Below are 22556 nucleotides of genomic sequence, written 5' to 3' on the forward strand. Positions count from 1 at the left end.
TGTTTTTCTCTAGAAGAGAGAAAACTGCATGTGACCTGAGTGAGGTCTTCATGATTATGAAAGGATTTGATAGGGTAGACATAAAGAAGATGTTTTCACTCATGGGTGAGACCAGGACGAGGATCACTATTGTTTTCTCCACGGCAACACCTCAGCCAATCAGAGTCAACTTGCCAACCAATCGGCACCCTTTTCTCCTGCAGTATAAATTGTTGTGATAGTTTGAATTTGATCAGAGAAAATTCAAGAATGCCAGTGCAAGATGAAAGCTTCAGCAACACGTCTCTCTTTCTGCAAGATTCAAGTTCTGTACAGCCCAGCAATTTGCTTGTGTACTTTCGAAGATCACACTTCGAATCATGGAGCTGGAGGGTGGGTAGGTATGAACACTGCAGAACCGCCAGGGGTGATGTGAGAGAGGGTGCACGGTGCCACTGTAATCAGCCTATGGGACCGAGGGGGAGAGAGAAGCAACACGCTCAACTACACGTCAAGAGTTGACCTGAACGAGACCTCAGAACTAGGCACGTGCATCTTTTTTTTTCTTGCTGCGAGAAATGCCTTCTGCACGGTTAAATCCCAGCCAGATGCACCTTAGTGAGTAACTCTTAAATCATTCCCTTCTCCAGCTGCAGCCAAATCTTTGAACACTGGAAGCTTCGAGCTCAGAGGGCCTGGTATTGTTAAGCCTGACCCTGACCTGAAGCCAAAGTGGCTGCTTCCTGTCAGTTTGGAAGCTGTGCCTTTGATTAGTTAATGTTAAGTGTTTAAGGAAATAAAGCTGCTTGTTTGGAATTCCTCTCAGGGTATTTCAGGCCAAGAGCTCCAGATGGTATAATTCAGATAACCCTAAAGTCTCCCCAAGTGCTTTACTTGTGGCATTAATGATATGTTTCTCAAAGCAGAAGGGAAGTCAAATTAAAAGCATCAAGGAAGCTTCCTGATGGAGCAGCTGGTCTAGGTTATGATTAGCCAAGCTGTGCAATGGGGAATCATCTCGCTCATGGTCCCTCAAATTAGAAGGAGAAACTCAACCAGGAATCCTCCTGATTGCTAGCCAACGAAAAGACTAACTGGAAATGCCTGTGTGCGTGTGTCTCTCTCTGCCCGTGTGCGTGTGTCTCTCTCTGCCCGTGTGCGTGTGTCTCTCTCTGCCCGTGTGCGTGTGTCTCTCTCTGCCCGTGTGCGTGTGTCTCTCTCTGCCCGTGTGCGTGTGTCTCTCTCTGCCCGTGTGCGTGTGTCTCTCTCTGCCCGTGTGCGTGTGTCTCTCTCTGCCCGTGTGTCTCTCTCTGCCCGTGTGCGTGTGTCTCTCTCTGCCCGTGTGCGTGTGTCTCTCTCTGCCCGTGTGCGTGTGTCTCTCTCTGCCCGTGTGCGTGTGTCTCTCTCTGCCCGTGTGCGTGCTGTGTATAGAAAAGTTACAGCACAGAAAGGCCATTCAGTCCATCATGTCTGCACTGGCCAAATATGAGTACAAAAGAAACTAGCCACTGATTTTATTCCCACTTTTCAGCACCTGGTCCGTAGCCTTTCAGGTTACAGTGCTTCAGGTGCAGACCCAGGTTCCTTTTAAATGAGTTGAGTGTTTCAGCTTCAACCTCCAATTTAGGCAGTGAATTCCAGATGCCCACCAGCCTTTGGGTGAAAATGTTTCTCCTCATGTCCCCTCTATTCCTTCTACCTTGAATCTATGTCCTATCTATTACCAGTGGGTAACTGAGCCCTCAGCTAGGGGAAACAGGCCTTTCCTATCTAGGCCCCTCATAATTTTGTACACCTCAATTAGGTCACCCCTCAGGCCCCTCTGTTCTAAGGGAAACAACCCTAGGCTATCCAATCTTTCTTCATAGCTGCAATTTCCAAGCCCTGGCGACATTCTAGTAAATCTCCTCTGTGCTGTCTCTCCAGAGCAATTATATCCTTCCTGTAGTGTAGTGACCAGAACTGTACACAGCCATGGCCTAACCAGTGTTTTATACAGTTCCAGCATTGCATCCCTGCTTTTGCATTCAACGTGTCTGCTGTGTGTGTCTCTGTCCCTCTCTGTCTGCCTGTGTGTTTGTGTCTCTTGTCAATGTCTTATCAATTATTTTGTTAAGGTTTGTTAATGTCAGTTACATTAAGGGAAATAATTGATGGCTATTTGAACAGCTATCAATAGGGGATAGCTGGGACACTGGGTGGAGGTGAGGAGTCTTGACGCTGAACAAAGTCAATAAACTCTCTTAGCAAGGAAAGGCTCTGTGTCTTAGTTTTGACTTCACTACTGGCATGGATCCTATTAACACCTCTCTCTCTGTCTCTCTCTCTCCCTCTGCCTGTGTGTTTCTGTCTGTGTGTGTGTTTGTGTCTGTGCATCAGCCAAGTGTGTGTCTCTATCTCTCTATCTCTGCCTGTGTCTATGAGACAGTGTGTATTTTGCACTCACCACCTCCTCCACCTGTCCCTGCTGCCACACAACTGTTGAGTAGCCTGCTTGTGCTTCCAGTGATGTCTTGCTTTTGAACCGTAACAACTGAGGCAAAGTAATGAAGACTACCCAGTACCTCTGGAACCCCTGGAAGTTCTCATTCCGGCCTGATCTTAACCTTGTGCAGGTGGAATCGCTCAACTGTAGACCTCAGGATCCTTCCCAAACTTGAATTAAAGTTTGAAATGTTTTGATTTAAACACGAATATCTGACTGTGAGAAGCAGTTGCAAAAATAAACAGAAGCAAACAAACTGCAAGTAATGTTCAGCTTTCTGTTTGTAATTTAGTTTAGAATATTTCTTAATATGTGTTTTTTTTTCTTTCATACAGACTCGAGTAAAGCAGTTCTTCAGAAGTGGCCACACAAATAATTGGGCTGTGCTGGTGAGATTGTACAAGACATTAGAAAACTCTCAGCAGTTTTACACCAGTTGATAGAACATGTTCTAATAGCTTGGCTGTCTTGAGCTTGTTTTCAGTTTTCTAAAAACACCATGATTGAAATTTTCATCCCCTATCCCTGCAACCTCCTCCAGCCCTGCAACCCTCTGATAACTCTGTGCTCTTCCAATCCTGGTCTCTTGTGCATCCCAATTTCTTGCGCCCCACCATCAATAGCTGTATCTTCAGCTGCCAAGCTTCTAAGGTTTGGAAACCCCTCCTCAAACCTCACTGGATCTCCATTTCTCTCTTCTTTAAGATGCTTCTTTTAAAATGTAGCTTTTTGACCAAGCTGATAATTGCACAGTGCTCAGTACCATCCGCGACTCCTCAGATGCATTCAGCAAGACCTAGACAACATTCAGGATGGGCTGATAAGTGGCATTTAACATCTGCGCCACACAGTGACCATCTCCAACAAGATAGAATCTAACCATCTCCCCTTGACATTCAATGGCATTACCAACACTGATTCCCCCACTATCAGCATCCTGGAATTTAGCATTGACTAGAAACGGAACTGGACCAGCCATATGAATACTGTGGCTACAAAAGCAGGTCAGAGGCTGGAAATCCTGTGACAAGTAACTCCCCAAATTCTGTCCACCATCCACAAGGCACAAGTCAGGATTGTGATGGAATACTCTCCACTTGCCTGAATGAGGATAGCTCCAACTAAGCTCAAGAAACTGACCAGGAAAAAGCAGCCCGCTTGATTGACACTCCACCCACCAGATTAAACAGTTGTTCCACCACCACTGACGCATATTAGCAGCAGTGTGTGCCATCTACAAGATGCACTGTAGCCAAGGTGTCAAGGCTCCTTTGACAGCACCTTCCAAACCTGTGACCTACCACCTAAAAGGACAAGGCCAGCAGGTGCATGGGAACACCACGATCTGCAAGTTTCCCTCCAAGTCACTCACCATCCTGACTTGGAAATATATCGTCATTCTTCACTGTCGATGGGTCAAAAACTGGAACTCCCTTGCTATCAACTCTGCGTACTTACACCACGTGAACTGCAGCTGTTCAAGAAGGCAGCTCACCGCTAACTTCTCAAGGGCAATTAGGGATGGGAAATTAAGGCTGGCCTAACCATTGGCACTCACATCCCATGATTGGAACAATATCTCCTTATATGGCTTGGTGTCAAATTTTGGTAACGTTCCTTGAAATGTTTTAATATGTTAAAGGTGCTGTGTAAATACAAGTTGTTGTTGTTGAATAAGGTGACTGATGTTAATGCTGGGGAATGGAGGACTATCTGCTTCCAGCATCAGGTGCCCACCTCAGCTACTTTCTGGTCAAGCAGAGTAAACCTCTCTTTGTAGTGTTGTCCTCGTAAGCAAACTCGGGGGAGCAGCATGAGGAGGTATAAAGGTCCCCTCTACATTGCTCCACTGGGTGTTTCCAGTTCAGGTGTAGCACTGTTTGTTGAGATATAAAGCTGCCTCTTAGTCTCTCTCTCTGATACCCTGACCGACTGAGAGGCAGCTGAGCAAAAGAAAAGTGAATCTCTCAAACTATAAACTTCATTTTGACTGGGGTGCCTCGTCCAGCTGGTAGCTGAAATATCCTGTGCTGTAAAATCCTTGTTGATAATTTTACAATCGCTGTCGGGGAAGAATTTGCTGCAGTACGATATTGCACCTTGTCAGAACTGGATGGGCTGCCTGTAATGTGCTGTTAATTGTTCTGCTCTTCTGATTTCCGCTCCCAAGGTGTGTACATCCAGATTCTGGTTCAACTATCGTCATGTTGCCAATACGCTGTCCATTTATAGAAGTGTCAAGAGACTCGGAATCCCAGACAGGTAAGGAGACCTGCAGTAGATCATAAACTGCCCACCTTGTTCTTCAATCCAAGGAGCCCTGTACAGGGGACGATGTGATAACGAGAGGAACTTGACAGAGCTGTAAATGCACTGTGCCATCTGGTGTCGGTGTGATAGATTTCTGTTCATTCACGTTACTTGCTTTACTTAAAGAGAAAAAAAAAAGAACTTGCATTTATATAGCGCCTTTCGACACCTCAGGACATCCCAATGGGTTTTGCAACCAATGAAGTACGTTTGAAGTGCTGTAATGTAAGAAAAATTACAATTTGGCATCCAATTTACACACTGCAAACGATGGGATAAATGACCATTTAATCTGTTGTTGTGTCAGTTGAGAGGTAGATATTAGCCACAGCACCAAGGAGAACTCTTTGAAATTGTGCCACGGGATTTTTAACGTCTGCCTGAAAGGGCAGATGGATTCAGTTTAACGATTCACCTGAAAGATGCAGCACTGTACTGAAGCGTTGGCCTAGACTTTGTGCTCAAGCCTCCACGGAGTGGGCCACCTGGATCTTTGAGACTGTGAAGCTGAAAGAAAGGCTTTGCCACTGTCCCGGTGTGTATGTTGGAGAGTATTCAAAATCCTGAAGGGCCTTGAGAGATTGTGTCCGTTGGTCAGAGAATCTAAAACAAGGGGGAACAGTCTCAGAATGAGGGGCTGATCGTTGAGGAGCGAGATGAGGAGAAATGACTTCACTCCAGGGGTTGTGAATGTTTGGAATTCTCTACCCCAGAAGGTTGTGGATGCTCCATTGTTGAGTACATTTAAGGCTTGGGGTCTCGGAGAATTGAGGGATATGGGGAGTGGGCGGGAAAGTGGAGTTGAAGCCCGAGATCAGCCATGATCCTGTTGAATGGTGGAGCAGGCACGACAGGCTGTATGTTCTACTCCTCCTACTTCTTGTGTTCTTGTGACAAACATGAAGCTTTCCTCCGCAACTGCCCTTTGTCAAATTGTACCATGGGATCTATTACAGGCAGGACTTGGGTTTGGTGTCTCATCAGAATTTCAGCACCTCTGTTGATGCAGTACCCTCTGTGAAGTGGGATTCAAACCCTCTTACCTCCAATTCAGTGAAGACGCTTGTAACTCATCCTTTCAAATCCATTCCCCCCCACCAGCTGCCATCACCAGTGACAATCCCAGTCTGTTACATACAGTCTAGTTTGAGGTCAGAGCTGAGGGGTATTGCAGAGAGACCTGGTGCTCAACACATTTGCTACGGATGGATTTTCCTGTTCTATGTCGTGATTTTGGGATGCATGTTGATCTCAGTGGCTAGAGATAGTCTTTTCTTTCTTCCAGCCACATTGTGTTGATGCTTGCCGATGACATGGCTTGTAACCCAAGAAACCTTAAACCTGCCACCATCTTCAGCCACAAGAACATGGAGCTGAACGTCTATGGAGACAATGTTGAAGTTGACTACCGGGGCTATGAGGTCAGAGAGCTCATTGTGTGGAGCTTTAAGTTGGAGTAAAATCATTTCATTTAGCTTCATTTCGTAATATTAAAAAAATCATATATTTATGGAACTGGTTGGCATGTTTGGATGGTCACTGGCCTTTTACCTTTGGGAGCTGGGTTGGAATCCAACCACCGATGTGTGACCCACTGCTGTGTGAGCCATTATGTGCGAAGGGGGGAGAGGGGTGGGTGGGTCAAAGGAGGGGGAGATTGGGGGGAGGCTGGGGCGAAGGAGGGGGAGATTGGGGGGGGGTGCTGGGGCGAAGGAGGGGGAGATTGCGAGGGGTGCTGGGGCGAAGGAGGGGGAGATTGCGGGGGTTTTGGGGCGAAGGAGGGGGAGATTGGGGGGGCTGGGGTGAAGGAGGGGGAGATTGAGGGGGGGGTGGGGGCGAAGGAGGGGGAGATTGTGGGGGGCTGGGGCGAGGGAGGGGGAGATTACTGGGGGGTGGGGGCGAAGGAGGGGGAGATTGGGGGGTGCTGGGGCGAAGGAGGGGAAGATTGGGGGGTGCTGGGGTGAAGGAGGGGGAGATTGAGGGGGGGGGTGGGGGCGAAGGAGGGGGAGATTGTGGGGGGCTGGGGCGAGGGAGGGGGAGATTACTGGGGGGTGGGGGCGAAGGAGGGGGAGATTGGGGGGGGCTGGGGCGAAGGAGGGGGAGATTGGGGGGTTTTGGGGCAAAGGAGAGGGAGATTGTGGGGGGGCTGGGGTGAAGGGGGGGAGATTGGTGGGGGGGGTGGGGCTGGGGCGAAGGAGGGGGAGATTGGGAGGGTTTTGGGGCGAAGGAGGGAGAGATTGGGGGGTTTTGGAGCGAAGGAGGGGGAGATTGGGGGGGTGCTGGGGTGAAGGGGGGGAGATTGGTGGGGGGGGGGCTGGGGCGAAGGAGGGGGAGATTGTGGTGGGGCTGGGGCGAAGGAGGGGGAGATTGGGGGGGTTTTGGGGCGAAGGAGGGGGGTATTGGGGGGGGCTGGGGTGAAGGGGGGGAGATTGGTGGGGGGGGGCTGGGGCGAAGGAGGGGGAGATTGGGGGGTGCTGGGGCGAAGGAGGGGGAGATTGGGAGGGTTTTGGGGCGAAGGAGGGAGAGATTGGGGGGTTTTGGGGCGAAGGAGGGGGAGATTGGGGGGGGGCTGGGGTGAAGGGGGGGAGATTGGTGGGGGGGTGGGTGGGCTGGGGCGAAGGAGGGGGAGATTGGGGGGTGCTGGGGCGAAGGAGGGGGAGATTGCGGTGGGGCTGGGGCGAAGGAGGGGGAGATTGGGGGGGTTTTGGGGCGAAGGAGGGGGAGATTGGGGGGGTTTTGGGGCGAAGGAGGGGGAGATTGGGGGGGTTTTGGGGCGAAGGAGGGGGAGATTGGGGGGGTGCTGGGGCGAAGGAGGGGGAGATTGGGGGGGTTTTGGGGCGAAGGAGGGGGAGATTGGGGGGGTGGCTGGGGCGAAGGAGGGAGAGATTGCGGTGGGGGCTGGGGCGAAGGAGGGGGAGATTGCGGGGGGGGAGCTGGGGTGAAGGAGGGGGTTTTGGGGCGAAGGAGGGGGGGGATTGGGGGGGTTTTGGGGCGAAGGAGGGGGAGATTGGGGGGGTTTTGGGGCGAAGGAGAGGGAGATTTGGGGGGGTGGGAGGGCGAATGATGTGGGAGTGCTTAATATTGACACTGTATGTCCAGCGCTAACCTCTGTTACCTTGATCGCAAAAAGACCTGAACTTACAGTAAAAAGAATTGAATTTCTTTGCATCATATCATCTCTCCCAAAACATTCACCAAATGACTTTGATGTGCAGTTGCTATGTGGGTGAATGCAGCTGTGCTCAGACCTTTCAAACTGTGACAAGACGCGTCACGGGGCGAATTTGTTCCTGCAGCATTGACAGAAGGAGGGATGTTGGCCAGGCCACTGGGGAGGAGTTGGCTTCAGTTATTTCTGTTTTATTCTCAGGTTACCGTTGAGAATTTCTTACGGGTGTTAACAGGCCGACTTCCTCTCAGCACGCCCCGATCCAAACGCCTGCTTTCAGATGACAGGAGCAACATTCTCATCTACATGACGGGTAGGTATGATGCGGGGAGGGGAGGGGAGGGGAGGGGGTGGTCTCAATATTGGACAAGCAATAAAGAAAGAATTGTATTTATGTAGCGGATTTCATGACCTCAGGATGTCCCAAAGCGCTTTACAGCCAATGAAGTACTTTTGAAGTGTAGTCAATGTTGTAATGTAGGAAATTTGCGCACAGCAAGCTCCCACGAACAGCAATCTGAGAATGATCAGATAATCTCCCTTAGTGGTGCTGATTTAGGAATAACTATTGGCAAGGACATTAGGGATAATCCACCTACTCTTCTTCAACATAATGGGATCTTTTAGAGCTACCTTCGAGGGCTGACGGGGCCTCAGTATAACATCACCACCAAAAACCAGCACTTTGGACCGTGGAGCGCTCCCTCAGTTCTGCAATGGGATTGTCAGCCTAGGGTTTTGTGCCCGCGTCCCTGGACTTGTACATGCGCCCTTCTAACTCAGGCACGAGTGCTTACCAACTGAGCCGTGGCCGACGCTCTGGAGAGGTTGATAAGTCAATCCTTGATCAGAAGGTTTCAATGCTTTTTCGAGTCTGTTCTAAGGAGCTGCTGTTATCCTCGCTATATTGATATATAACCTGATAGCATTTGTGATCTGACCTTGCTCAGTTGTGACAGAGGAATGTTCTATCATCGCACACAGGGGTACAGTAGCGTGCAGCCCATGATGCATCTCTTTACATATCTCTTGACATTGTGTAGAAGGGAGGTATGAGAGATCAGGTTTGGTGAAACCTATGTGTATTCCATTAGTTTACTGAGTTTTGCATTCCCCTGTCCGAGGTCATACTGCTGCAAGCATTCAGGAACTTCCCATTAAAATGTCTAAATCCAGAGACTTTGTGTACTGCTGATAAAAGAGACATGCTGCTGAAAAGGGACATGCTGTTGAAGTTTTTCATCTTGCACTCAGGACAGATGTAAGAATGCCAAAGTTCAAAGGGAGCAATAATTTATACTGCGTGAGAAATGGGTGCTGATTGGTTGGCAAGCCGTCTCCGGGTGAGGTGTTGCCCTGGAGAAAGCACCAGGGAACTATTGTTGCTCGGTTTAATTCACAAAATATTCATAATGGGGACCTCTGCAGGCAGAAGGAATGCAGGCTGATGAAATGGCAGAAGCATTTCAAATGGAGTACAACTCAGAGAAGTGTGAAGTGATGTGTTTTGGCTGACTAACATGGAAAGACAATTGTTTTCTACAAATGGCACAATTTTGAGAAGTGTAGCTGATCAGAGAGATCTTGCCATCCATCTACACAAACCTTTAAAGATGGCAGGGCAAGCGGAAAAGCTGATTGAAACAAGTATTGGGGTACTTGGGTTTATAAATAGAGGAGCAGAATATAAAAGCAAAGCGATCACTGGTTAGCTCTCAGTTGGAGCATTGTGGACAATTCTGGGCCCCACACTTCAGGAAGGGCGTAAAGGTCTTAGAAAGGGGACTGAGGAATTTTACAAGGATGTTACCAGCAAGAAGGGCTTCAGTTATGAGGGGAGGTTGGAAAATTTAGGACTGATCTCCTTGGAGCAAAGGACAAGAGGCAATCTAACAGATGTTTCTGAGCTGATGGGCTTCAATAGAGTAGATCGAGAAGAAAAAAGTTCCTTCTGGTGAGTGGGTCAATAACCAGGGTTCAGAAAGACCGAGCGGGAAGATGAGGAGAAGCATGTTCACTCCGTGTTATTGTGACCTTGAACGCCCTGCCTGAAAATGTGTTGGAAGCCCATTCCATGAATAATTTTTGAAAGGAGTTGGACAGGTTTTGGAAGATGGTGAATTTACAGGGTTATGGCCAAAATGTGGGGAGTATGGGATGAACATGCTTGCTCTTTCAAAGAGCCACCACAAGTACGATGGACCAAATGGCCTCTTTCTGTGCTGTAAATTTCGATGAAGACATGAACCAGAAACATTTGTCTTTTCGCTCCTCATGAACCAAACGTGAGCGAGACTTTGAGAATAAAATCTAGGCTGACAGCCCCAGTGCAATACTGAGTGAGTGTTGCACTGTCAAAGGCACCAATGTTTGGATGAGATGTGAGACCAAGGCACTGTCATCACTTTCGGGCAGATGTGAAAGATCCCAAGGTCCTGCTTTGAGGAAAAGTGGTGAAGTTTCTCCTCAGTGTCCTGGCGCAGATTTATCACTAAACACCTAAAACAGATTATCTGATCTTTATCTCATTGCTATTTGTGGGAGCTTGCTGTGCACAAATTGACTGTTGAATTTCCTACATTACAACAGTGACTACAGTTCAAAAAATGCTTCAGTGGCTGTAAAGCGCTTTAGGATGTCCTGAGATTTTTGAAAGGCACTACATAAATACCAGTGAAGTTTGAAGTTTTTTTTATGACATAGCAGTGCAACAACATACTGGCCCACTTAATGGAATCTCATCGGGCTGCAGTTGGTGGTAAAACACTCTTGGATGTCCTTACAATATCAATATATATGCAAGTACTTTCCTCCTTGCTGCAGATTTTAAAAAAAACTGGAAAGACTGTTATTATAAACTTGAAGGGAGAAAATAAGAGATATTTGTCACTAAATATTATAGTTTGGATGACTATTGTCTTTTCAGCAAAACTGATCTCCTCGCAGAGTACAAACATCACTGGGGAGACAGTGGCGTAGCCGTTATGTCACTGGTCTAGTAACCCGGAGGCCTGGGACAAGTGCTCTGGGGACAGGAGTTCAAATCCTGGCACAGCAGATGGTGGCATTTATAATTCAATTTGTTACGATCCCAGCTGCTGTTACTACTGGACAAGTCAAATGCCAGAGTGAAACTTGGCTTGATAGATCCTAATTTTTATTTTTATTTTTAGAAACTGTGGAGGTAAGTTAATGAATAAATTCGCAGGAGTCGGCTGATGAACTTTTAACACAAAACATTTATTAAACAAGAAAAACGAACTATATTACACCAGACAAAAAGGTTGGAAGAATCTCAAAACAAACACAAGAAAATGATTGAAATATTCACGATTCCTTCACCCAGCTCTATCTTTACAGATACATTCCAATTCAGAAAGATAAAACAATTTACCATATCTATCTGATACTCTAATATTCAGGGTAAGTATATGGTACATGTGAACCAACTAGCAGACTGTGGTCAGACTCGCCGCACTCCAAAGTAAATGACAGATGTGACCAACGCAGATTCCATGGATTTCTCAACAATCCACCCAGACACTTGTCATGCCATGAGCCAACCGGACTCACTGAAACTCCACCTTTATCACAGGTGTTTCCAATCTCCACATTTGAAGACCGCGCCTTGGAATTCTCTCCAAAGGTTGCTCCCACTCAGACTGCTTCAAGCAGGATCTACCTCCAGGGTTTCAATCTTGCTTTCCAAGACTCCTTTCTCCTGAATCTCCGAGTACATCCTCACTTCACCTTCCAAGCACACTTTCAGGTCTTCAGCCGTGCCAAGCAGAACACCCCTGCTCCAAAAGGGTACCTTTGCCCTTATGGCCCGTAGCATGAAGTCACCAACCTTCAGCTGCTGTCACGGATTACCTGGGCTTCTCTCCAACCAACTGTGCTTCAAGTCTGCTTCCCGTAGTTTTTTCTTTAACTTAGAACCTTTTTCTCTGTTCCTGTCATTTTTCCTGGCTCAATGGGATCTATCCCTGATCCCTGACTTTGTCCATACCTGTGACTCTCTCCTGGGAGCACTTCTGTCCCACTGCCTGCTTGGAATCACCGCCTTGATTTGCCCCCCTCCCCGTGTCCTGGCAGTTGATGAATATTTATATTATTTATTATTTATTACCTGTCCTGCTCCCTGGGACACCTTCTCTCAAATGGGGCTCTTGTTCAGGTCACCTGACCTCCAGTTTCATGCCGTTTCACTGTTCTTCCTTCCCTCCTGAGCTTGTGCGCGGGGCCAGTTTCCGCTCTAAAGATGTAAAAGAAATGCACTGCGCGTGTGTAGCTATTCTCCCACCGCCGAAAGCAAAGAAGTTCCGAGGCCCGCTGGAAACTGCAGTTCCTCAACCTGCGACTTCAATTCAAACCTTAGGTAAGTATCGGAGTTTGTTACAAAATTAAAGCAAATCTCGAGTTGAAAGCTAGCCTTTAGTAACGATGATCGTAAAACTATTATCGATGGTCATAATAACCCATCTGGTCCGCTAACATCCTTCAGAGAAGGAAATCTGTCATCTTTACCCGTGTCAGTCTGGTGTACAGACCCATAGCAACGTGGTTGACTCACGACTGTTCTCAAGGGATGGGCAGCACACCCAGTCCTTGCCACACCCCAGGAACGAATGAAAAGAAACTGCCTCCCCGTTTAGCTTTCAACGTCGACGTGAACAGGGAGAGCCGGATTTTAATTTAACGCCTCATCTGGGGGGCACTTCTGATAGATTGCACACTCGAGCCCTAACGTGGGGCTCGTCCCCACAATCTTCTGAACTGCCCTGACTATCTTTACAGACGTCGCATTCTCATGGCCATGTGTGTGATTATCTCTCTCTCTTTTTGAAAAAGGACACGGTGGCAATGGTTTCCTAAAATTCCAGGATTCTGAAGAAATTACCAACATTGAGCTCGCTGATGCATTTGAGCAGATGTGGCAAAAGAGAAGGTAAAAAGATTTGAGCGTACTGCAGGTTTATCGTGCCATTCCAAGCTGGATGTGCGTATAAGGAGCGATTCCACAATCGGGCACTCCCGGGGCCATGGTATTTGCAGGCAGGTCTGTCACATGCCAGTGCGGGCAGGCAGCCCGTGATTCTTTGCTTAATTTTGATGGGTAGAAAGCCACTGGTTGTCTGTGTGTCATTTTCTCAGATGTGCACAAGCGGGTGCTACTCTCTGCTATGTGATCACTTGTGTACTGCACGCACCTCATGGTGTGTGTGTGATTGCTGAGGGGGGTGGGGTCCTGTCAAAAGACAAGCAGAATCTATTGTTTAAGTAGGAATACTTGACCCGTCCCCTCGCTTGACCCTATACTGTGTTAGTCGGTTAAAGTGAGAAGGAAAATAGTTGTCCACCAGCTGAGCCTTTACAATGGACCAAAATTTTAGTTTTGTTTAATTCCGCATCAGGCGCTAATCAGCCATCCACAAACTTTTCTGGACCAGGTGTTGGAGCTGAAATGGATGGGGAAAATTTTTCGTTGAAACCAAGGTTTATTTTCCAATCCTCACTCCCTCTGTGCTCACGAGCTGCGTGGGGGCTGAAACAATAATGGTGACTGCAAATTTGAAAAGACTTGTCAAATGTCTCGGCGGAGGGGTGGAGGGGGGGTGGTGGAAATCAAAACCACAAATTGCCCGCAAAAATTTTTTTCTCCGAGCTGAGATTGCTGACTTGGAATTTGGGAATTAAAAAATGAAGGGACTGGATGAAAACCGATGGCGACCACTTCTTTTGAAGTTTGTGGAGCTGGTTCCCGGTCGGGTAAACCCGAGGGGAGTGATTGTAGTGGAGTCACCGGCCTCAGGCTGCCCTTTTTCCATCATTTATTGCTGACAAAGAGGGAACTCGGACTGTGATTTCTCGACCGGCGCTCCCTGCAAGTGCCGCTTGCACACGTGTGAGCATCTGATTGGGGAATCGGCTTCTTATGGATAAGATTAAAACTTGTGGTTCAGATATAAAAATAAAATTAAAATTACTCTATGATTAAATTAACACCGAATGCGTACAGATTGGGTTATATGTATCAGCTGTGGCTTTGGGGTAGCGCTTTTGCCTCTGAGTCAGAAAGTTGTGGGTTCAAGTGTCACTCCCGAAATCTGAGCACAAAATCTTTCAGCTCAGCACTGAAAGAAAGACTTGCATTTATATAGCGCCTCTCACGACCTCGGGACGTACCAAAGCACTTTACAACAATCTAAGTACTTTTGAAAGGTGGTCATTGTTGTAATGCAGCAGCCAGTGTGCACACAGCAAGTTCCCACAAACAGCAATGTGATAATGACCGTACAATCAGTTTTAGTGAAGTTCCTTGAGGGAATACTTTTTGACTAGGACTCTAGGGAAAGCTCCCCTCCTCTTCTTTGCAATAGATCCATCCAAACGCCCACCTGAGGTAGCAGGTGGGACCTCGGTTTGATGTCTCATCTGAAAAATATGGCACCCCCAACGGAGCAAAGCACCCTCGGTACTGCACTGAGACTGTCAGCCTTGATTTTTGTGCTCAGGTCTCTGGAGTGGGACTTGAACTTACGATGTTCTGACTCTGACAAAAGCGCTAGCAAATGAGCCAAAGCTGCTTACTGAGGGAGCGCTGCAATGTCAAAAGTGACATCTTTTGAATGAGGTGTTAAACCAAAGCCCTCTCGTGTGTGCATGGAAAACCCCATGGCACTACTGCCGTTTGTGGGAGCATGTTCGTCAATTTGGCTGCCATGTTTCCTGCAGTGACTACACTCTGCATTACTGCAGTGAGTACACTCCGAAAGTGCTTCATGTCTGTAACGCACTTTGGGACATCTGGAGGTCATGACTGACACTATATAAATACAAATTCATTCATCACTGGAGAGCTACTGACTGTTTTCTTTCCTGCTTTGTTGGCCTAAGAGAGAGGGGAGCCTGCGGAGAGCTGCATGATGTACAGGATGAAAAGAGGCAATGGTTTCGCTCTAAGACTGATGAGTGTTTGCTTTCTTCAGGTATCATGAACTGCTTTTCATCATCGACACTTGCCAGGGGGCCTCCATGTATGAAAAATTTTATTCTCCTAACATTCTGGCTCTGGCCAGCAGCCAGATTGGGGAGGATTCCCTTTCAGTAAGTTTTTCAGCTCTTGAATATACGATTGATAATCTGTGTAGAAACAGGAAATGGAGAAAATATGGAGCTGAGGAACGAAAAGACAGGTTTTCTCGTTCATGCCCTCATAGAATCTTACAGCACAGAAAGAGGCCATTTGGCCCATCCTACCTGTGTTGGCCCTTTGAAGGAGCAAGCACGTTCACCCCACACTCCCCACATTTTGACCATAACCTTGTAAATTCACAATCTTCAAGGACCTTTCCAACTCCTTTCAAAAATTATTCATGGAATGGGCTTCCAACACATTTTCAGGCATTGCGTTCGAGGTCACAATAACACTGAGTGAAAATGCTTCTCCTTATCTTCCCGCTCGGTCTTTCTGAACTCTGGTTATTGACCCACTCACCAGAAGGAATTTTTTCTAATTGATCTACTCTATTGAAACCCATCAGCTCGAAAACATCTGTTAGATTGCCTCTTGTCCTTTGCGCCAAGGAGATCAGTCCTAAATTTTCCAACCTCTCCTCATAATAGGGTCATAGAGGTCTACAGCACAGAAAAAGGCCCTTCGGCCCATCGAGTCTGCGCTGGTGAAGCAAGTACCTAACTATTCTAATCCCATTTTCCAGCACTAGGCCCATAACCTTGTATGCCATGGCATCGCAAGTGCACATCCAAATACTACTTCAATGTTATGAGGGTTTCTGCCTCTACCACCCTTTCAGGCAGTGAGTTCCAGATCCCCACCACCCTCTGGGTGAAAAAATTCTTCCCCACACCCCCTCTAAACCTCCTGCCCCCTGGTTATTGATCCCTTCACCAAGGGGAAAAGTTCCTTCCTGTCTACCCTATCTATGCCCCTCATAATTTTATACACTTCAACCATGTCCCCCTTCAATCTCCTCTGCTCCAAGGAAAATAACCCCAGTCTATCCAATCTCTCCTCATAACTAAAACTCTCCAGCCCAGACAACACCATGGTAAATCTCCTCTGCACTCTCTCTAGTGCAATCACACCCTTCCTATAATGTGGATTGCAGAACTACATGTAATACTCTAGCTGTGGCCTAACCAGCATTTTATACAATTCCAGCATAACCTCCCTGCTCTTATATTCTATGCCTCAGCTAATAAAGGCAAGTATCCCATATGCCTTCTTAACCATCTTACCTACCTGTCCCGCTACCTTAAGGGACAGGTGGACATGCACACCAAGGTCCCTCTGATCCTCGGTACTTCCCAGGGTCCTACCATTCATTGTTTATTCCCGTGCCTTGTTTGTTCTGCCGAAGTGCATCACCTCACACTTATCTGGATTAAATTCCATTTGCCAGTGATCAGCCCATCTGACCAGTCAGTCTATATCCTCCTGTAATCTAAGGCTTTCCTTCTCACTATTTACCACCCCACCAATTTTCGTGTCATCTGCAAACTTACTAATTAACCCTCCTATGTTCAAGTCTAAATCGTTTATATATACCACAAACAGCAAGGGACCCAACACCGAGCCCTGTGGAACCCGACTGGACACAGGCATCCAGTCACAAAAACACCCCTCGACCATCACCCTCTACTTCCTGCCACTCAGCCAATTCTGGATCCAATTTTCCAAATTGCCTTGGATCCCATGGGCTCTTACCTTCGTTATCGGTCTCCCATGCGGGACCTTATCAAAAGCCTTGCTGAAGTCCAAGTAGACTACGTCAAATGCATTGCCCTCATCTACACACGAGATCAGCTCTTTGAAAAATTCAATCAAATTGGTCAGACATGACCTCCCCTTAACAAAACCATGCTGACTATCCTTAATTAATCCCTGCCTCTCCAAATGTAGATTAATTCTGTCCCTCAGAATTGCTTCTAATAGTTTCCCCACCACTGAGGTTAGACTAATGGGCTGTAGTTCCCTGGTTTATCCCTTCCTCCCTTCTTGAATAACGGTACCACATTGGCTGTCCTCCAGTCCTCTGGCACCTCTCCTGAGGCCAGAGAGGTATTGAAAATTATTGCGAGCGCCCCTGCTATCTCCTCCCTTGCCTCACTCAACAGCCTGGGATACATTTCATCCAGGCCTGGAGATTTATCTACTTTTAAGCCTGCAAGACCATTTAGAACCTCCTCCCTTTCTATGCTAATTTCTTTAATTATATCACAGTCCTTCTGCCTGATTTCCATACCCACGTTGTCCCTCTCACTTGTGAACACCGACACAAAGTATTAATTTAGAACCCTACCTACGTCTTCCAGCTCCACACACAAATTACCATTATGATCCTTATTGGGCCCTACTCTTTTCCTAGTTATCCTCTTACTTTTAATGTACTTGTAAAATAACTTTGGATTTTCCTTTATTTTCCTGCCAATGTTTTTTCATGCCCTCTTTATGCTCTCCGAATTTCCTTTTTAAGTTTCCCCCCTACACATTCTATACTCCTCTTGGGCTTCCGCTGTTTTGAGCCCTTGGTATCTGCCATAAGCCTCCCTTTTTCTCTTTATCCAATCTTGTATATCCCTCGACATCCAGGGTTCTCTGGATTTGTTGGTCCCTCCCACCCTTTATCTTTACTGGGATATGTTGGCACTGTACTCTCCCTATTTCCTTCTTGAATGAGTCCCACTGCTCTGAAGCAGATTTACCTAAAAGTAGCTGCTCCCAGTCCACTCTGGCCAAATCATATCTGACCTTATTAAAATTGGCCTTCCCCCAATTTAGAACTCTGATTTCTGGCCCATCCTTGTCCTTTTCCATAACAACCTTGAATCTAACTGAGTATTGATCACTATCTGCAAAATGCTCCCCCACTGATACCTCTACCACTTGCCTGGCTTCATCCCCTAAAATTAACTCTCTTGTAGGACCTTCTACGTACTGGCTTAAAAAGCTCTCCTGGATGCATTTTACGAATTCCGCCCCTCTAAACCTATCACACTGACTAACCCAGTTAATGTTGGGGAAGTTGAAATCCCGCACTATTACTACCCTATTATTTTTACACTGCTCTGAAATTTGCCTATATATCTGCTCTTCTATTTCTCTCTGACTGTTTGGGGGCCTATAGTACACTCCCAGCAATGTGATTGCTCGTTTTTAAGTTCTGCCCATGTGGCTTCATTTGAGGAACCTTCTAAGATGTCATCCCTCCTTACTGCTGTAATTGATTCCTTAATCAATCTTGCGATACCCCTTCCTCTTTTACCTCCTTCCCTGTCTGAAGATCCTATAATCCTGGAATATTGAGCTGCCAATCCTGCCCCTCTCTCAACCATGTCTCTGTGACAGCAATGACATCATACTTCCACGTGTTAATTTGTGCCCTCAACTCATCAACTCGTCAGACTCCTTGCATTAAAATAAATACCATCCAACCTTGCCAAATTCCCTTGTGCCTTAACTGGCCTATAATTTCTATGCCTTCCAGACTCACTTGCTCTCCTAATTTTGGCTGTGCATCTCCCCCTGCTGAATCCCCTCTGAGGATCCCATCCCCCTGCCAAGTTAGTTTAAACACTCCCCAACAGCTCTAGCAATCCTCCCTGGAAGAATGTTGGTCCCTTTCTGGCTCAGGTGCAACCTGTCCACCTTGTACAGGTTCCACCACCCCCAGAAATGGTCCCAATGTTCCAGAAATCTAAAGTCCTCCGTCCTGCACCATCTCTCCAGCCACGCATTCATCTGGACTAACCTCCTCCTAATACTCACTAGCACGTGGCACCGGAAGTAATCCAAAGATTACTACCTTTGAGGTCCTGTTTTTTAATCTGTTTCCTAACTCCCTAAATTCTGCTTGCAGGACCTCATCCCTCTTTCTACCTATGTCGTTGGTACCAATATGTACCACGAACTCTGTCTGTTTGCCCTCCCCCTTTAGAATGCCCTGCAGCCGTTCAGGGACATCCTTGACCCTGGCACCAAGGAGGCAACATACCACCCTGGAGTCACGTCTACGGCTGCAGAAATGCCTGTCTGTTCCCCTTACTATCGAGTCTCCTACCACTATCGCTCTTCTCCTCTTTCCTCCCACCCTGTGCAGCTGAGCCACTCACAGTGCCATGAGCGTGGCTGCACTCCCCAGAGGAACCGTCACTCTCACTGTTTTCCAACACAGAGAAACGGTTCTCGAGCGTGATGCACGCTGGGGATTTCCTGACTACCTGCCTGATACCTTTCTTCTGACTGATGGTCACCCGTTCCCTCACTGACTGCACTTCCCTAAGTTGTGGGGCGACCACGTCTAAAAACGTGCCATCCACGAAACTCTCAGCCTTGCGGATGCACCTCAGTGCCTCCAGCTGCTGCTCAAGCCTCGGAACTCGGAGCTCAAGTAGCTGCAGCTGGTGGCACTTCCTACGCACGTGATCAGTCAGAGGCAAGTGGTAGAAGTCTAGGACTTCCCACATGTTGCAGGCGGTACATAACATGGGACTGAACTGCCCTGCTGTGCCTCTAGTTGAAAAAAAACCCTGTAAAAGTTAAATACAGTAAAAAAAAATGTTAATAACTGAAGCCCTTCTTGCTGGTAACATCCCGTTAAAATTCCTCAGTACCCTTTCTAAAGCTTTTACACCTTTCCTGAAGTGTGGGGCCCAGAATTGTCCACAATGCTCCAACTAACAGCTAACCAGTGATTTATTAAGTTCTAGCAGGATCTCTTTGCTTTTATATTCTACTCCTCTATTTATAAACCCAAGTAATGCAATAAATTTTTCAATCACCTTACCAGGTTGCCCTGCCACCTTTAAGGATTTGTGTAGGCGGATGACAAGACCTCTCTGCTCATCTACGCTTGTCAAAATTGTGCTGTTTGTAGAAAACTGTCTTTCTGTGTTAGTCATCTGAATCACTTGACACTTCTCTGAACTGAACTCCATTTAAATTGCTTCTGTCATTTCACCATCCTGAAGCCCACAACTTTTCTCATCACTGTCTGCTGTGTTGCTGAGACTTATATCATCTGCAAACTCTATGAGATTGCTCCCTACACCTAATCCCTAGTGCATTCATAAAAATTGAAAAGAGCAATTGACTCAAAACTGATGGTTGTGGTGTCGGCTGTGGCTCAATGGGCAACACTCTCGCCTCAGTTGTGGGTTCAAATTCCACTTCAGAATGTAGAGTACTGAAGGACTGCTGCAGGTCTGGCAAATGAAGACGTTAAACCGAAGTTCTGTTGGCCCTTTCATGGGTGTAAAGGATTCCATGTAATAAGAAAATAGGAATATAAGTAAGAATATGACAGAATTTGGAGATGATGAAGTGGAGGTATCCCCAGTGTCCTGGCCAACATTTATCCCAACATTGCTAGAAACAGATTATCTGGTCATTATCAGATTTTCATTATATCGGCACTGTTTGTGGGCGCTTAGGTGTGTGCAAATTGGTCGCCATGTTTCCTACATTAGATCAGTGACTACACTTCAAAGTACTTCATAGGCTGTATAGCACTTTGGAATGTCCTTAGATTGTGATAGGTATCATCTCCCCCAGGAGACAGTGGTTTAGTGGTAATGTCACTGGACTAGTAATCCAGAGCCCTAGACCAATGCTGAGGGGACATGGGTTTAAATCCTACCACGGCAGATGGTGGAATTTACACTCAATAAATCTTTAATATAAAGTTGGCCTCAGTAATGGTGACTATGAAATTATCATTGATTGCCATAAAAACCCGTCTGGTCCACTAATGTCCTTTAGGGAAGGAAATCTGTCCTTACCTGGCCAGGCCTACATGTGACTCCAGACTCAGCTCCTAACCTCATTACAGCCTTGGTTCAAAAGAGCTGAGCTCCCAAGGTGAAGTGGTATTGTTGCTAGACTAGTAATCCAGAGACCCGGGGTAATGCTCTGGGGACTTGGGTTCGTATCATGCCATGGCAGATGGTGGAATTTGATTTCAATAATAATCTGCAATTAAAAGTCTAATGATGACCATGAAACCATTGTCGATTGTTATACATACCCATCTGGTTCACTAATGTCATTTAGGGAAGGAAATCTGCTGTCCTTACCTAGTCTTGTCCACATGTGACTCCAGACCCACAATAATGTGGTTAACTCTTAAATGCAAGGGCAATTTAGGATGGGCAATAAATGCTGGCCTAGCCAGTGATGCCCACATCCCATGAATCAATAATTTAAAAAAAGTGAGAGCGACTGCCCTTGGCATCAAGGAGTCCTAGCAAAACTGGAGTCAGTGGGAATCCGGGGACTCCACTGGTTGGAGTCATACCTAGCACAAAGGAGGATGATTGTGGTTGTTGGAGGTCGATCATTTCAGCTCCAGGACATCAGTGCCTGAGTTCCTCAGGGTAATATCCTTGGCCCAACCATCTTCAGCTGTTTCATCAATGACCTTCCTTCCATCATAAGGTCAGAAGTGGGGATGTTCGCTGATGATTGCACAATGTTCACCTTTCGCAATGACTCAGATACTGAAGCAGTCCATGTCCAAATGCAGCAAGACCTGGACAATATCCAGGCTTGGGCTGACAAGTGGCAAGTTACATTCGCGCCACACAAGTGTCAGGCAATAACCATCCTCAGCAAGAGACAATCTAACCGTTGCCCGTTGACGTTCAGTGGCATTACCATCACTGAATCCCCCACTACCAACATCCTGGAGGTTACTATTGACCAAAAACTGAACTGGACTAGCCAGATAAACACTGGCTACAAGAGCAGGTTAGAGGCTAGGAATCGTGCGACAGGTAACTCACCTCCTGACTCCCAAAGCCTGTCCACCATCTACAAGGCACAAGTCAGGAGTGTGATGGAATACTGTCCACTTGCCTGGATGAGTGCAGCTCCTTAAGAAGCTTGACACCATCCAGGACAAAGCAGCCCGCTTGATAGGCATCACATCTACAAACATTCACTCCCTCCACCACCGACGCACAGTAGCAGCAGTGTGTACCATCTACAAGATGCACTGCAGGAATTCACCAAGGCTCCTTAGACAGCACCAGCCAAACACATGACCACTACCATCTAGAAGGACAAGGGCTGCAGATAGCTGGGAACAGCACCACCTGGAAATTTCCCTCCAAGTCACTCACCATCCTGACTTGGAAGTTATTTCACTGTCGCTGGGTCAAAATCCTGGAACTCCCTCCCTAACAGCACTGTGGTGTACATACACCATGTGGACTGTAGCGGTTCAAGAAGGCAGCTCACCACCACCACCTTCTCAAGGGCTACTAGGGATGGGCAACAAATGCTGGCCCAGCCAGCGAAGCCCACATCCTGTGAATGAATAAAAATAAAACTCTGAGCAATGTGGCTGACTCTTAAATGCCCTCTGAAATGGCCTATCGAGCCACTCAGTTCAAGGGCAATTAAAGATGGGCAACAAATGCTGGCCTTACCAACGACACCCACATACCGTAAAAGAATAACTAAAGAAAAAATGTTGTTTCAGTTATCAATGTTCAGAGGGACAGGTTTGTTCACCAGAACTATAATGATGTACTAGTCGGTGAACAATTTGATGTGAGACTAATTATTCTTTGTTGAAGCGTGACACA

General features: G+C 47.0%; 1 protein-coding gene across 1 annotated transcript in view; it reads left to right on the plus strand.

The window, feature by feature from the left end:
* The window catches only part of pigk (phosphatidylinositol glycan anchor biosynthesis, class K), a 127459-nt gene that overhangs the window by 18650 nt on the left and 86253 nt on the right, over positions 1 to 22556 (plus strand). Inside the window, exons 2-7 of the mRNA XM_078560732.1 lie at positions 2800 to 2853; positions 4635 to 4726; positions 6060 to 6195; positions 8145 to 8256; positions 12795 to 12891; positions 14933 to 15050. Coding sequence (XP_078416858.1) covers positions 2800 to 2853; positions 4635 to 4726; positions 6060 to 6195; positions 8145 to 8256; positions 12795 to 12891; positions 14933 to 15050 — 609 coding nt within the window. The remainder of the gene's footprint in view (positions 1 to 2799; positions 2854 to 4634; positions 4727 to 6059; positions 6196 to 8144; positions 8257 to 12794; positions 12892 to 14932; positions 15051 to 22556) is intronic.

This window comes from Cetorhinus maximus, chromosome 17, assembly GCF_964194155.1.
Source record: "Cetorhinus maximus chromosome 17, sCetMax3.hap1.1, whole genome shotgun sequence".
Classification (NCBI taxonomy): domain Eukaryota; kingdom Metazoa; phylum Chordata; class Chondrichthyes; order Lamniformes; family Cetorhinidae; genus Cetorhinus; species Cetorhinus maximus.